The sequence below is a fragment of the Crocodylus porosus genome, unplaced genomic scaffold, assembly GCF_001723895.1.
Source record: "Crocodylus porosus isolate Cpor-Errol unplaced genomic scaffold, CroPor_comp1, whole genome shotgun sequence".
Lineage (NCBI taxonomy): Eukaryota > Metazoa > Chordata > Crocodylia > Crocodylidae > Crocodylus > Crocodylus porosus.
The window spans coordinates 4649510-4665818 of record NW_017728944.1 but is presented as its reverse complement, the minus strand read 5'-3'; the positions used below and the strand labels follow the sequence as shown (position 1 = coordinate 4665818).

Here is a 16309-nt window from a genome sequence, read left to right as displayed (position 1 = left end):
GAGGTCCCTTCCAGCCCTGATGTCTATGAAATCTATGAAATATGGACAAGTGTATAAGGTGCTGCACCTGGGGAGGAAGAACCAGCAGCGCACCTACAGGCTGGGGAACTCCTTCCAGATGACCCCAGCCAGATGCCCATCCAACCTCCTGGGATGGGAGAGTCCCTGTTCCCCCCAGCACTACTGGGGGTAACAAGGAACAACAGCCATAAGTTGACGGAGAGTAGATTCAAGCTAGATGTCGGGAGGCACTACTTTACTGTCAGGGCGGCTAGGGGCTGGAACCAACTTCCAAGAGAAGTGGTTCCCTACCCTGGGGTCTTCAAAAGGAGGCTAGATAGCCATGTAGCTGGGGTCATTTGACCCCAGCATCCTTTCCTGCCCATGGCAGGGGGTCAGATGATCTGCTTAGGTCCCTTCCAACCCTACCAACTATGAAACTGTGATTGAACCAGGGGGCTGAGGGCCAGGACTCCTGGGTTCTCTTCCCTGATTTGTTGCATAATGTTGGGACAGGCAGATGATGCTATCACTTCCTTTCCACCCTGAAAGGAGAAGGATGCTGTACTTCCCAGCCTCACTTCAGCCTCAGCTTGAGTGGAATCCTTTAATGCTTTGGGAACTGCTGTAGCCTGGATGTGGCGTGGAGAAGGCAGCCCAAGCACACACTGGGTCTGTGCTATCACCTGTGGGCTGAGGAGGGCTGGCCCAGCTGGGCAGAGGCACAGAGTTTAGAATCGTAGAACAGCAGGGTTGGAAGGGACCTCACAAGGTCATTTAGCTCAGCAGAATCATCCCTGATTAAACCATCCCAGCCAAGTGTCTGTCAAACCTGCTCTTAAACAATTTTGCAGGGTGGAGATTCTGTCACTTTTCTGAGGAGCCTGTTCCAATGCCAAACCACCTCCACAGTGAGAAAGTTCTTCCTACTCTCCAACCTGAATGTTCACTTGTGCAGTGGTGTGGACAGGGACTGAATTCTGGGGCACTCCAAAACCCATGTTTTCCTGGTTGAAGGTTTTGCCTTACAGGCCAGATAGCAGCAGCAGGTCAATGTGGTGGGGCTCACAGTATCAACAGTTTCACCTGCTGGCTATGCTGCATAAGTGTTTTCCGTCTGGTGCATATCTACCTCTTTGTGTCTGCATACCTTTGGCATTTCAGCACAGAGTGCTGACTCTGGGCAGGGGCAGAGGGCAACTGAGATGGTCCAGCACAGGACATCAATTGCTTCTGTTTCTTTGGGATGTGATTGAAACAAATGGATGTGCTCAGGCTGAATAGTGATTGAACCTCCAGGAATGTTGTTCTGGAGATTTGCTCATAATCTGAGGAGTGCTGGTAGCAAATGTGACTTGGTGATATATCAGACAATGGCTCCCTCCTCCCAGCCGAGGGCCACATGTCCCTGTGTATAGAACTACAGCTCCCCTGGATGCCTGCTCTTTGCACTGAAGGCTCTTAGGAGGACAGACAGGACCAGCCATGTGCAGCCCCTCACTGTAGACATGCTGGTAAGCAATGCAACATGTCTGTACAAATACAGATGCTTAGGTAACAGATACTGCACCTATGTCCCCAGCATCAAAGAGCTGCATGGTACTAGTTAGAAGGGAGGTTTGATTTGTTACACAGGATGCAGTGTTCTTCCAACAGGGCAAGGGCCTGGGGCATTGGCATTTGTTTCTTCAGGGGCCTTTTGCAAATATAGGTGGGGAGGCATCCTCTGGCCCTGTGCTGTGCCCAGTAACCTGGGGTTTGGCCTCAGTGCTCTCACTGTGTATGCCAAGAACAGTGCATGCTGGAACAGGGTGATTTCATAGATTTCATATTTCATAGATTTCATAGTGAGTCCAGTCAAAGCATCCAAGATAACCTTCAAGCAGCGGGGTCTGGCAGTTTTCCCTGGATCCTGGAGCAGGTTCCAGAAGAAAGTCTCTGAGGGAGCTAACACAGATGATGAAGCATCAGGAGATGCTTTACAATGCCAAAGCTGCTGCTTGCTATGGGATGCATCCAGGGACTGTTTGCAGACAAAGCTTGTGAAGAAGCAGGATAGCCCCCCTCAGCTGTAGGAGTGACTTGGTTCATGTGGGGCTGCCAGGCAGATGTGAAGCCCAGGGCGGGGAATGTTGGTCGGAAGCACGTACGGCCCCCACACCATCCCCACTGCCTGTCATTGCTGAGAGCTGAGTTTGAGTCCACCCTTGGATCTGATGTGCTGTCATAGGAACAACTGTGATGTCATCGGTCCAGCACTCCATTATTCATGACCACTTTAACAGAGCCAGTCCCAAGAAGCCTATGGGGATGGATTCCTCAGGGCTTTCAGACCTGGGGTTGAATGAGAAGGATCTGTACCTAGGAGCAGACACTTCATGTGTGAGAGCCAGAGGCAGCTGCATGTACAAGCTGGCTGTCCACCCAGCTTCTCTACCCCAAGCGCCATGATTATACCCTGCTCTTCCCCCATCACTCAGCTTCCTCAATGGCATCAAGAGTAGAGGCATTCTTCCAGCCAGAGCTCTTCCTGGCAACCCGTGCTTGAAGACCCAAGTCCCCCCTGCTCTGAAAGAAGGCTTACTTGGCACAGGGCTGAAAATGCTGGTAGTTGCTTGTGGCCACAGGTGTCTGCCTCGAGAGCAGAGGCTGTCCAGTTTAGCAGTGCAGCCTGCATCATGGGGAAAACCTCCCACCAGACTGAAAAGACTGTGTGGAGATAGGCTCTTGGGCTGCTGACACTGGCCTCTCTGCTTGCATTTGTTCTGTTGGACAAGGTAGTGGCCAAGATGCTCCAGGTACCTGATGGTCTTACTCCTAGTAACTGAGGGACCCCTGGTGAGTCCCTCAGTCAGGTCAGGGCGTTGGGAGAGGAGGTCCTTTACCTATTCCCTAGTTTCTTCATGGCAGCTACTTCATGGGGCATCCACCTGATGGCCTGAGAACTCCTACTTTGCCTCCTCAGGAGCAGCCCCTGCAAGGACACAGTGGGACTTTCCTCACCCCATTCTTTTACTGGGCAGCAGTATCTCCAGTAAGAGTTTGGGAGGCTCCAGCCCATTCCTGGTCACAGCTGCTGCTAGTGCCTGATCCCACCAGAGAGAGTGCTATGGGAATACTGGCCCTGTAACTCTTGGTTGGGGCAGGGTCTGTGGGAAGGAGGTAGGGCTTTATGTTCCCTGAATTCAGGGGCTATGCAGGGCCTGGGCCACCCAAGGTATAATTTAGAGCAGTGGTTCTCAAACTTTTTTGTACCAGGACCCATCTGTAAATATCAATGGCCAGTCCTGACCCAGTGCCCCTCACTCCTGACCTACTGCCACCTGCCCCCAGGCCCCAGCCCCCCCAGTGTGTGGGGGGGTGGGGGCATGGGTGGCTCCAAGCAGCTCCTTGCAGGCTGGAACTCTGTCTGCAAAAGCCATGGTTTCCCTTGTTTTTCTCCTTTAAATGAGAATCAATTTTTAAAAGTTTGTTGATCCACTTTTGAAGCTTGTTCACTCCCTTTTCATATCTTCTTGCAACCCATCAGCTGAGAAACACTGATTTAGAGCAGCTTGAAGGCTGCTCTGATTTGTGTTGTGCTCTGCCCTGGGCCCCAGGAGATTGCTCATAGTTCATGGTTTCCCCATGTTTCAGGGCAGGGGGTGAGGCTGGTGCTGAGCTCTGAAGCCAGAAAGCTGATTCTCAGGGTTGTCCCCACTCATTTTCAAGTCCTTTCATGTTGCCAAGGTACCACTGGGAATCAGGGCTTTCTCCCTCCAGAAAGGGCTGCTCTCTCTGGCTAGGAGCCAACTAGTCACTACTGATAGTACTTGGCTCTGTGCTGTGGCAGGATGGGGATTGAGTCCCAGCATGCTGGAGTGAGGGATTACCTAGGTACGATGTCCTGGCTGACTCTTTCTGTAGCAGGTGCCATCTACCCACCCTGTGTTCGGCCATGCCCAGAGCTCTGCCCCCCAAAGGCAACTAGTACTAGTACTAGTGCAAGCCTGCATGGACACCAATGACTTCCTTGGCCAGCTACATTCCAACACCAGACTTGGGCACATATAGGAGGAGATAGGACTTCCCCTGTGTTACTGCAAGAAGCTAGGATGGAGTCAGACCTTGGTGCCCACAGTTCTGGATGCTGAAGCTGCCTCCAGAGTGAAGGAAGGACCATGACCCAAGCACCAGGCACAACCACCCGAGCCCATCCCTAGTATAACTTGTCCAAGTATGCTGATGTCAGTGGAGCAACATCCCCCGTTTATACCACCCAGGTGAATGGAATGGGCTTGGCCCTGCCCTTTCTGCTATAAATTGGAGTGTCCTCCCCAAACTCATTCAGTGAGAATGGCATTATCCATGGGAGCAATCTATCATGTAGGAAGGGGCTGAGATACCCCAGTAATGGGTGCTGATGAGAGAGACTGAGAGAGCGGGTGTTACACCAGCTACAGGACAGTCCTGCTCACAGGCACCCAGCCTGCCTCTCCCTGAGCCATTGCCAGTGGGACAGAAAGGCATGGATGGTAGAGATGGTGTCTAGCTCAGCAGTTAACTGTAGTGCTGTGCAGTAGTGTAGTGTAGTGTAGCGTAGTGTAGTGCTGGCGCTCTCCACCTTCATTAAGAGCAGCGTTGCTTAAATGGGGTAAGGGAACCCTGGGGACAAGTGATGAGTGTCTGGAGAGGATGGGGGTGAGGGGGAAGAAGAGAAGTGGGGAATAAAAATGAAGGAAAAGGCAGAGGGAATGAAGAGTCCTGGGCTGTGAGTGGGTAGGAGTATAGGCAACGCGTAGGGGGGGAGCACGTGCTCCCCCTGAGATTGGCCATCTCTGAAGCTGCCACTGGCATCTGCAGATGGTCGCTGCCTGCACCCCCACCCCCTTGCTGCTGACGTGGCTGTGGGTGGTCCCCACTTGCCCTCATCACTGACACTGCTGCCAGCAGCTGCGGATGGTCCCGGCTTGCCGCCATGCTGCACCCCCAGTTGCGGGAGGCACCTGTCATTCATGGGTAGGAGAGCAGTGGCAGGAAATGTTCCTCTCCTCTCCTCCATGGTGTGGATTCCTCATGGCACCCAGCCATACAGCAGCCTGGAAGAGGGGCACTCGGGCCAAAACCACGTGAGAACTGCCAGGGCAATGAAGGAGGACTTAAGGCAGTGGTCCGGGGGGGAGGGGAGGGGAGCTGCCAGGACAAAGGCAGCCACAAAGCTGGCCTGGGCCTTTAGCTTGGGGGCCCCGTTCCAGAATCACCACATGCTTCTCTGCTGTACAGAGGGCAGAAGTGCCCAGGCTGGCATGTCACACCACTGTCCCTGTCCCCTATAGGCATTTTGGGGGGCACCTGCCATTTAGTGACACCCTTTTCTGGTGGCGATCCATCAGAGCTATGGGTACCCATCTCTTGGGTTCCAGGAGGCTTGATCTGGGCACCCACAATGAATTACCACCTGGAAAAACTTGAGCCTCCTTCCCTTCTAGGCCCTCCTTCCCTCTGCCTAGAGGGGTGACAGGACTGGACCTTGCTGGACTAGGAGAGGTTTGCTGGATGTGTACGCAGGGCTTGGAGGTCTTTGGTGGAGAGGCCACAGAGAGGGGTTGGGGGCTGGAGATTATTTACCACCCCAGAGGTAGGAGTGACATGGGAGGTGGGGAGGGACTGGGAGATCTCAGGAGGGGCTTAGATCTTAGCAACTGGTTGAGCCTGGGCCCTGGAGGTGCTGCAGCTTTAGCGGAGGATGCAGCTGGGTCGCCCTTGGTTACCTCTGCAGCAGCCTCGGTCAGGCGCACAGCCACGAGCACTGCTGCAGTCGCTCTCTTGCTGAGGGGGTGCTGGAGTAAGGACAAAGAGAACAGCTCTTGGCTGTACAGCCTTCCTGTGTCCTTTATTGCTTCCTTGGCCATGAAGAGGGGGCTGCAGCCAGTGCAGTTCAGTGCTAGTGAACCCCACTGTGCCCAAGCTGCAGCCTTTGGCAGGGTATGTGGTGCTGCCCCATTGGAACTGTGCCCCCTTGGCTGTGTGTGTCTTGGGGTAGCTGCACAAGGGTCTGACATCCCAGCTGTGCCAAGAGGAGATTCCCGTAGTCTGAGCTCCAGCTGTTTCCTGGGAGCAGCTTCTCGCAAGTGGAGCCTTTTTATTTTTTAACATGGCACCCTCAGTGAGCTCATAAACCTGGCTCCTAGGAGCCAAGATCACACTTCAGCTGCAGCCATGAGCTATTTTTTGATTCCCCAAGTTAATCCCATGCTTAGCTGCAGCAGCAGCAGCCTGGGTGCATCCCCTGTGGCTGGAGGGGGCTGCCACACTGGGATCATGCCTAGATGGCATGTGTTTCCATGCCCTCTACTGCCCTTGCTCACACCCGTCTCTCAACCTGGCTCTCTGGGCCTCTGTCCCTGCTTCCACAGGGGCACTGTGATCATGCGATAGCATGTCATTCTTTGCGCTGGAAACAGGTTTCGTAGTTTCTAGGGTCGGAAGGGTGTAGGTGGTGTCAAGTAGTTTGCTACTGTGACATCATAGGCAGGCAGGGCCCAGGGAGGAAGCTGGGCTTGGGGGCGCATGTCTGGGGGATGATCCAGCAAGGTGCGAAACAATTCGGCAGAGGCCACTAGGTTGGGGTCTTGTGTCCAGGCAACGTGAGTGGGCAGACACCCTGGGTCTGCCCTAGCTGATGCTCTGCCCTTGCTAGAAGGAAATCCAGGCTCTGCTGGCCCAGCTGGCTGAGCAGTCTGGTTCCTTGGCATCCCTTGTGCTCCAGACCATCTGTCTGTTCTGGCTTGATGCCCGCCAGCAAGGTGCCACTCCAGCCCTGTGGGGCACAGCTTCCTCCCACAGTGGGGAAGCCTCTGACAAGAAGCTGGGTAGTTGGACAGGGAACCAAGCAATGCTGGTTTGTGCTGCCTGTGTCTCTGCCTGCTTAGGGTTAATCCAGGAACAATTAGAAGCTGTACTGGAGGTGACTAAACTCAGATGTCCAGGCCTTGCCATTCTGTAACATCCCTTGGGATCTAGACACTTCTAGATGCAGTGGCTGAAACGCAGCCGCTTTTGGGATGGATTATGGTAGGTCTTTAGCATGGCAGCAGCATGTAAGACCAGAAAAGCTTGTGTTCAGTGATGGCAGAGTAGACCAACTGCTATCTTAGCCCACACAACTTCCAAGCAGCCTCTGGACCTTGGCTTTGCAGAAGACTTTGGAGCCTGAGCAGATGACAGGGCCCAGAGCCCAAAAAGGCGCAGCGTCTGCTCTCATGATTCCCATTTCTCCTCCAGACCCATGTCCCCCCAGTCCTAAGGACTGGTAGCACCAGATTAACTACCCAGTGCTACAATAGTATAGACCTGACGTAGCTCCCCCATCATAGATGGAGCTAACCAGTAGGGCCGTGCAGGTTTGGCTAGCACTTGGTGGGTTGCTTTAGACAGCGATGAGCCTGTCCTGAGCAGGGGCCTAGAGTAGATGTAACCTCTTTCTGGCCTGATGTCTCTATGACTATGACACAGGCATCAGCCCCAGCAGGAGATGTTTGTCCCTCTGAGGGTGAGCACAGTGCTAGTGGCAAGGGTTTTTACTGCTCACTGAGGTCTGCAAGGTTTGAAGCGGGAACTGTGTCTAGAGGGGTAGCACTATGCTGCTGTAGGGTCCTATGCCTTGTGGGGAGGAGGCTGTGACTGAGGTGAAGCTTGCTGTCTTTTGCCTCCCACAGCCCTTGGAGTGTTATCTGTGAGCCACATGTTTGTTTGATGGTGCTGGCTTCTTACTGTACCCTGAGGGGGCTTCATTGTGGCAGTAGCTGGCATGTTCCGTGGAGAGACTTTAGAGTCTATCACTCTGTAGCACTGGAAGGTTGTTATATTTCCTCAGCACCCTCCCTGCATCCTGTGTATGAGCAGGATGCTGCCTTCTCACAAGCCCTTTTCACCCTGCTGTGGGCAGATACCAGGCATGGCGGTGACAGGCATAGCTTATTCCCATCGCTCAGAATAGGAGGATGTTTGTGTGCCCTGGGCACAGCAGGTGCTGTGCCCCTGGGAGGTAGGGGTCATGGGACCGTAGCCTCAGTGGAGACTGGCTGCTTCTCCTGGCTGGGTTTGTTGCTGTTGCTGTTCAGCTGCCTTCGCCCTGGCAGGGAGGTGGAAGCAGCAGATTTCAAGTGGGAGGCGTGAATTGCTTGGCATCATGTCTCCCATGAAGACAGAGGCCGGAGCTATATCTGGGCTCCTGGACTTGCTCTTCCTTGCAGCACCAGGGCAGGGCATGGCTGGCTTGCCTTGCAGGGGCAGGGGCCACAGCACAGGGCAGCTACAGCGCAGGGAGAGGCCCATAGGAGTGGCAGCAGGAACAAACTGTATATGGTGACTTCTGGAGCCTTTCCTTGGGTTTCTCAGACCTGGGGCTCATGACAGAGCTCAGTTGCCATGAGGGCTCCTGATACCACAGAGGACCCTTAACATCCCGTGCTGCTGGTAGGGGGTAGTAAGCGGGCAGTCCTAACTACCTAGCTGTTCCTTCGGCGTGGCCAGAATCCTGTATCCCTGTCCCATAGTACTGCAGAGTGCTCTGTATCTGCCCTGTGACAGGCTGATGTGTGGTAACTTGGGAGAAAATTGGCAGGCAGGCTTCAGGCCCCTCACAGCAGTCAGTCAGTCTCTCTTGGGGCAGAACCTGTGCCTTCCTGGGTGCCTGATTTCTCTCCCTTTGGCTACCAGAATCCTAGCAGGGATAATGCTTAGTGCCCACGCCTGTGCATGTGAGATGCATGCAGCTGGAGCAGGGTGGGAAGAAGATGTGGCTCAGAGTCAGTAACAGGGTCAGATTTGAAGTGGGAGGTTAGGAAGGTAGGGAGTGGGGGCCTGGTCTGGCCTCACCTCATCTCTAGCCCCGGTCCATCTCCCCCAGTGAACTTTACACTCCTGAAGTTGCTGCTGTGTGGATGGTGGTTGGTGCTCCCCTGAGACTTCGGGAAGCCTGGGTCTGACTCCCAGCCATCCCACAGCTACCCCTCTGCCCTGGGGCAATCCCTGAGGCTGCCCAGACCTCAGTGTCCCAGCTGTGCAGTGGGGAATGGTTCCTACTCAGCCCTAGCACTGGTGGTAATGAGACTGCATGGCTGATGCATGGGAAGTGGAGTGTGGGTGGGTGAAACTGTCCCTTGGGCACATAACCCATTTCCTATGGGTCACACATGCTGGCTAACTTCACTAGACTTGTACCTGACTTCCCTCCTTCCCCCCACCTGTGGGGCATTCCCCTCTTCATCCCCTCCACCTGCCTTCATCTCTGGCCACTTATTTGGATGGGGAGATCCTGCCACCACCTGGCTGAGGAGACTCCCCCATCCCGGCTAATCCTGCAGCCAGCTTTCCTGTCACTCTCTCCACTCAGGGGTTGCTCCCTCCCTCAGGAAGTGAAGTTGCTGCAAATGGCACGTTCCTCTTGCTGAGATGCTGGTAGCCATGAACACTGGCAAGCTGCAGTCAGCCTGCAGTGCTCTGTCTGGGGACCCCTTTCAGTCTGTGGTGGTGAGGGTGAGCAGTGGAGGCAGGGAAGGGGTCGTTCTGGGAGTCTCTGACTGTGTTGTGGGCTGTGACACTTGTGGTAGGAGCCCCAGTAGGTCAAATGCCATCAGTCACACAAGCATCCCTGTGTTTTAATTCTTGGTGGTCTGTAATATCTCGGGGCCCACAGAGCAGATGACTCCATGGTGGGTGTGGTGCAAGCATATGAACAGAGCAGGGGGAAGGTTGAGTCATTGAACAGTACAGAAAAGGCCTGGAGGTTGCTAGAAGAGTGGAGTAGCACATGGCTAGACTCACTGTTCAGTTAACAACTCTGAGGAAGTGACAGGAGGAAGGTGCATCTCACTGATTGATTTATTTTGTCCTAAATTTGGAAGCTACTGAGAGAGCCTGCGTATGTGTGTGTCCCACAGTTAGAGCAAGTAGAGCAGCACTGGAAGCCAGGATGCTTAGGTTCTGTTTCTAGCTCAGGGAGTGGGATCTAATGTTTAAAGCAGAGGGGAGTGGGTGTAAGGACTTTTTCTGCTCTCAGCTCTAGGAGAGTGGTGTCTAGAGCAGAGGAAATTGGGAGTTAGAAGTCTTGGGCTCTCTTCCTGGCTCTGGACAGGGACTGGGGCCCAGTAGGTTGAAACACTGGCTGAGAGGCAGAGCTCCTTGGTTCCTGTCGTAGCTCTGGAAGTGGGGTAGGGTTTGGTGGGTTAGAGTAGGAAGGGGCGGGAACCAACACCCCTGCATCCTTTCCATGACTCTGGGTTCTCTCCTGGCTGCTTCAGGGTACAAACATGGCCCTTTATGGGTCTGCCTATCTGTTCTTTCCAGACAGCAATTTCATCCTGGCCAATGCTCAGGTTCACCGTGGCTTCCCCATTGTCTACTGCTCTGATGGCTTCTGTGACCTCACTGGCTTTGCCCGCACTGAAGTCATGCAGAAGAACTGCAGCTGCCGCTTCCTGTACGGGCCTGAGACCAGCGAGCCTGTCCTGCAGCGCATTGAGAAGGTGCTGGATGGCAAGCAGGAGTATCAGACCGAGGTCTGCTTCTACAAGAAGGGTGGTGAGTGGCAGGCAGGGCAGTGGGTACCTGACTCGCTGCACAGTAGCAGGCATTGGGTTGCAGCAGCAGCTTCTGAGGCCTATGCAGTTGCTTGGGTGGGGAGGCAGTCTGAAGCCTGTGCACCATATGTCCCACTTCAGCCCAGAGAGTCTGAGAGTCAGAACTCCTGGGTTCCATTCCTGGATCTGGAAGAGCAGGGTTTGGTGGGGTAGAGCAGGAAGAGCTGTGAACCAGGACTCCAGAGGGCCCCCTGCATGGGGATGGGGGTTAAGGCTACAGGACCACATGGGCTGCCCAGCCACTGGGACACCAAGCAGGGAGGGGAAAGGACTGCCCCAGAAGCCTGTCCTTTGTACTTACCCTCCTGCTGCTTTCCAAGCTCCATTAGCACCAGAACTGATCTGCCAGGCTTTATAAACAACTTGAAGGCTCAGTACATGCCCCTGGCCATCAGGGGAATACTAGCCCACTGCTGCTGCTGTCTCATGGAGCTATTGCCATAGCTCAAGCAATCGATCACAGTCCATACTTTTAGTGCTGCAGTCTGGAGTTCACCATTTGTAGGGATGGATGTTGCCCATAAGAAAGCATTATAGGAAAAGGGAAGAGTCTTGGATAGTACTTCAAAACATGCCCTAGATGAAAGGCTCTCCCTAAAGTTCTGAGCTGGATCCTCCACTTGGCTCCCTCCTTGCTTCCTGCAGTGCCGGCATCGCCAGCCCCTTCTGGTGGGGCTGGTGAGGGGAAAGTGTCTCTTATCTCAATTCTATCCATCTCCCTGCAGGAACAGCCTTCTGGTGCCTGCTGGACATTTTGCCCATCAAGAATGAAAAGGGTGAAGTTGTCCTCTTCCTCTTCTCCTTCAAAGACATCACTGAGAGTAGGGGCAAGAACTACCAGAGTGACCGGAAGGATGGTGAGTCTTGGCTGGTAGAAAGGACTTGACCTAGAAAGCAGGCAGAGGGGATGAGAGCAGGATGCAGCGGGGAGAGGAGGTGGGGACAATGTATGATAAGGTGATATAGAAATGGAATAGGGACAAGGTTAAAGAGTGGGAGTGCTCTATCTCTGGCCCATGAGCCAGATCCAGCCTGTAGCACCGTGTCATCCAGCCTGAGGGGCTCGCCACAGGTTCAGAAGTTTGGTGGTAGAGGAGCATTGCTGCCCAGAATGTGGACCCCTGGGAAGCTCTGTGTGTTGGATTGGTGCCTGATCCCACCATGCAGGGCCAGGCAGGGGTGGTGTGAGAAGGGTCTGAGGGGGAGTGCTGGCTCCCCAGAACCTAATCATGGCATGCAGGGTGTAGGAGGGGGCAGTGCTGGAACTCCAGGGCCAATCCTGGTACATGGGGCAGGGAGGGGGCAGTGCTGGGCCCCAGGGTCCTATCTGGCCTGCAGACAGGCACTACATTACTCGTCTGGCCTTCAGGGCCAAAAGATTGAGCACCACTGCTTTAGAGCAAGGGTGGATCCTCCTGACACAGCTGGTGCCTTCCCCCCTTGTGCTTGGGGGTACCAACTGGGAATGGCTGGGAACAGTTTTTTCCCTAGTGGAGTTGGGGCAAGGTAGCTGAATGGTGCGCATCCTGTGCTCTGCATTCATCTCTGCACAGCCCTCATGTGAAAGCACACCTCCTTGAGCACAGGTTGAGCTGCACCAGTGCTGACTAGCTGTGGAATGGGCATGGGAGCAGCTGCCCTGGGGCTGGGAGTCTGAACTCTTCCTCCTCTGTCTCAGAAAAGCACAGGAGCAAGAAGGCAGGAAGCTTGCACCTGCGTGCAGCACAGAGGCAGGGTCGGACAGTGCTGCACCAACTCACCAGCCAGTTCTCCCGGAAGGACCGGGGAGAGATGAAGATCAGCAGTGTAAGTACCCACACCCAGCTCAGGACTCTGAAAGACCTCTTTGCTTGCTTGATGCTTTCTAGCCCCCATGGCTCTGAGGTCTCCCCAATGGCCCAGGCTGAATGCAGTGAGCCAGATCCTGTTCCCATTACCCTGGCAGAGTCCTTCTAGGTGGAGGAAATGTGCAGGGGCCACACAGGAGCTGTGGTGTGGGGCAGCCCTCCCAAGGAGTTGGAGGCTTGTACTTTAAATGGAGAGGGAGCCAGCAGTTTGCTTTTGCAATATATTATTTAGTTCCTCTGTCATTCAGAGCTGCAGCCACTGCCATACAAGCCACGTGGCTTCTCCACTTTTCCTTGCCCCCTCTTTTAGCCATGCCTGCTCATCCTTGGGAATTTCCAGGCACCCTTCTGCTGTGACTCTCTCCTACTGCCTGCTCTCTCAGGAGGTGTTTCTCTCCTGCCTTTCATTCTCCCTCCAGCATGACACCCATGGGCAGATCTGTGGCTTCTCCTGCTGCCACAAACTTCACTATTCCTTGGGCAACGTGACACTTTTCCTTCGTGCTTCATAGCACTTCTCTGTGGGTCAGCGGAGGGGTCTAGCTGTGTGGATTCCCTGATCACTTCTTAGTCTTTTGGCTAAGATCACATCTCACTGGGGGCATCCAAACTCCCAGGTCTCTGGGCCTGGGATTTGTACATAGGATGCCCATCTGTATATGGGGAGTATCTGAACTCCCTGGCCTATGGGTCTGGAAGGTAGGATGGTGGCCCAGTTAAAGCTGTATGGCCTGTGGGTGTTTATAGACATAGTTATTGGATTTGGACATTGGGAATATAAAATTAGAATTAAAAAGACATGGAGACAAACTCTCCAGTTGCCCAATCCACAGCTCATCTGTGAGACCTGACCCACCCTCAGCCTCCTCTGGGTTTGCAGTGGGAACAGTCACCACTGTTGAGTCCTGATTAAATGCAGGGGTTTGTTGCCAGTAGTGGTTAGAGTTCAGTGCAACCAGGAACAAATGCCTGGTGTCTCTGCTGGGCTCCACACTTAGATCACTTGTCATATGTTAGAACCCAGCTAAAAATTTCCCTGTGCACAGCTCTGCTGGACCTGGGACCAGAGGGAATTGGCTGCACAGAAGCTGATAAAATAAATCTGGGGAGAAATGAGACCTGAATGTTTAACAGGGAGGGAAGTAAACTGATTGACCTGGGGCTGGGCCTCATCCTCAGCAGTTGATGTTACATAAATGTAACTGGCTATCTCTGAGCAAACTGCCTTCACTCAGTGCAGGACCCCTGGGCAGGGTCTCTAGCCCTGTGCTGTGTATGCTGTGTGACAGCCCAGGCGGTGGCTGTGATGAGGCAGGTTCTCCTTTTGGGCCTCCCCTCAGTTTCCTAGAAATGCAGAATTGCTTGGGAGCGCAGGTAATTCAGCTCCTGCCACGTGCCTTTGTCTTTGGTGTGACCTGAATTCCTTCACGGCACCAGGGACAGAAGCGCATATGAGGGTCCCTGGAATGTGTGCTTGGAGTTCCCTGTAGAGAGATGCCAGCTTCTCCTATCACCCTTTTGCTGTTGAGAAAACCCAGCTGCCTTGTATCAAACACAGATGAGCCTGCTCTGGTGGAGCCCAGTAAGAAGACTTCAGCATGCCAGGATGTGCAAGCTATGGAGAATCAAGCAGGAGTGGAGAAGGGGTTCTCTTTGTGCACAGCACTGTGGAGACATGGCTGGACCCCAGGCCCAGGTCTGGTGTCCATGCTGCAGAAAGGATGCACAGGATTCAGAGAACAGCTCCAGGGATGTTTCCTTCTCTGGAAAACCTGCCTGGGGGATAGAACCCAAGACAGCCACTCAGCTCAGCTCACCCAAGCGAGGGTTAGGAGGTGGCTGGATCATGGTCTATAAGCATCTGCAGTGGAGGAGATTGCAGGTACTTGGCAGCTCTCAGCAGAGCAAAGGAAGGCAGGATAAGACCTAGTGGCTGGGAACTGGAGTGAGACAAACCCAAACTAGATACCAGGGACTGATCTTGGCTTTTGCTGCCAGGGGCAATAACCATGAGGAACATGGCAGAACAGTCCTGTCATAATGCTGCTCCTGAAAGCTTTGCTTTCTGTCAGTGCTTATGCAGGAATCTGATGTGGGGATCGTAGGCTATGAAACTCTTTGGCATGGGTGAGCCAGAGGGCTAGAATGGGGGGCTGCAAAGTCAACAAAAGGGCTGTGTTATATGCTTCTTGTGGGTGTCCTTGGCTGTGCTTGGAAGGATGAGAGTTCCCTTCAGTGTCCATGGCTGGAATCCCCGCCCCACTTCCCCACCCTGGTTAGCATCAGCCCTGGTCACAGCTGCCCTTCACAGGAGGGAGCTCTATGAATATAGTCCATACAGTCCTCTGGCTGAAAGGTGCTGCCACAGCTTTGGGCATGACATGGGTATTGTCCAGCATGACTCTATCCTGTGTGCCAGCCCATGGGAGGGGAGGCACTCAGATACCCCTAGTGACAGCCTACAGCGTCCAAACCCACACATACCTGGGACCTTCTTGTGTTTCAATCCAATGTCTCGGGGTGTTCTCAGGGGTGGAAACAGTGGGGAAGAAGCAGGGACCTGCCCTTCACCCACTCAGAGTAGCAGTTCCATGATGGTCCCATCAGCTGGGTTTCATGCAAGCATACAGCGGTGCTGAATCTACATGGGCTGCCCAAATGTGTATCTTTTAAGTCCTTTGGGCAGCAGCAGGCAGCACTGGTGGATTACTCATAATAGCATTAGGCATGTACTTGGAGGGAGTTATCATGGACTCTGCACGCCAGATGTGACTTCTGTAGGGGTCACCTTGGACCAGCCTGTCTGCTGGGTTTCGTGAGCCACAGATGTGGGAGGCATGGGTGGGAATGCACTCTGCCCTGTGACATATGAGTCGGGGTCAGCAGTTCATCCTCCTTGGGACTCAGCCTTGGCTGGAGCCTGCTCTTGGATGGGGCTTCTTCTGCAGCAGTGCCCCTGGTGGCTTGACATGGCAGGGTGGCACTGGAAGGGTTGAATCTGCATGTGAGCGTCACTGTGGGTCTGCTCCAGGCTAGTGCTAGGTGGGTCCTGGGTGTGTGATTTCAGGCTGCGCGGGGGGAGGTTTGGGTTCCCTATGCTTGTTTGCCCCATTTCCCACCACCACCACCTTAACTATGGATGTGGAGAATGCAACAGTCTGCCCCATAGAGGATCACAGCTCAGAGAGGGGCTGGCTGAGCTGCATGTAACTAGCAGGGAACTCAAGGCTGGCTTCTGGACAGAAGGTGCCAGGGGTATGCATGAGGAGGGGGTGTTGGCATTGAGGCAAGATGGCAGAGGAGGTGGTAGGTGTCAAGGTTTCTCTCTGTTGTTCTGCATGGTTTTTAAGCTCCATGGAGCAGGAGCTGGTCAAGTTTATGGTGCCCCATTAGGAATCTCCATTGCAGGTTATAGCAGGGTGGGGGTCTCCCACCTCCTATTAAGTCCCTGTGACCTCAGATGGGTGGACCTTGCCCCCAGGAAGGGTGTGTTGAGGGGTCCCCCATTGTCCCTGGATGGTGACAGTCTATGAGCTGGTGCCTCCCTACTTCCTGCAGAACGTCTTGGAGAACAAGCTGTCCATCCCCGAGTACAAAGTGGCCTCGGTGCAGAAGTCCCGCTTCATCCTGCTGCACTACAGCATCTTCAAGGCCCTGTGGGATTGGCTCATCCTATTGGCCACCTTCTATGTGGCTGTCACTGTCCCTTACAATGTCTGCTTCACCAGCACCGAGGACAGTCTGTCAGCTGCCCGCAGCACTATTGTCAGCGACATCGCAGTGGAGATGCTCTTCATCCTGGGTAGGTCCCTGGGTTTGGCACTGGAGCAGGGAATATGG

At 54.1% G+C, this 16309-nt stretch overlaps 1 protein-coding gene across 1 annotated transcript in view; it reads left to right on the top strand.

Moving 5' to 3' along the window:
* The window catches only part of KCNH4 (potassium voltage-gated channel subfamily H member 4), a 44014-nt gene that overhangs the window by 8107 nt on the left and 19598 nt on the right, over window positions 1-16309 (top strand). The window contains exons 2-5 of the mRNA XM_019550424.1: window positions 10330-10563; window positions 11348-11479; window positions 12301-12428; window positions 16028-16271. Coding sequence (XP_019405969.1) covers window positions 10330-10563; window positions 11348-11479; window positions 12301-12428; window positions 16028-16271 — 738 coding nt within the window. The remainder of the gene's footprint in view (window positions 1-10329; window positions 10564-11347; window positions 11480-12300; window positions 12429-16027; window positions 16272-16309) is intronic.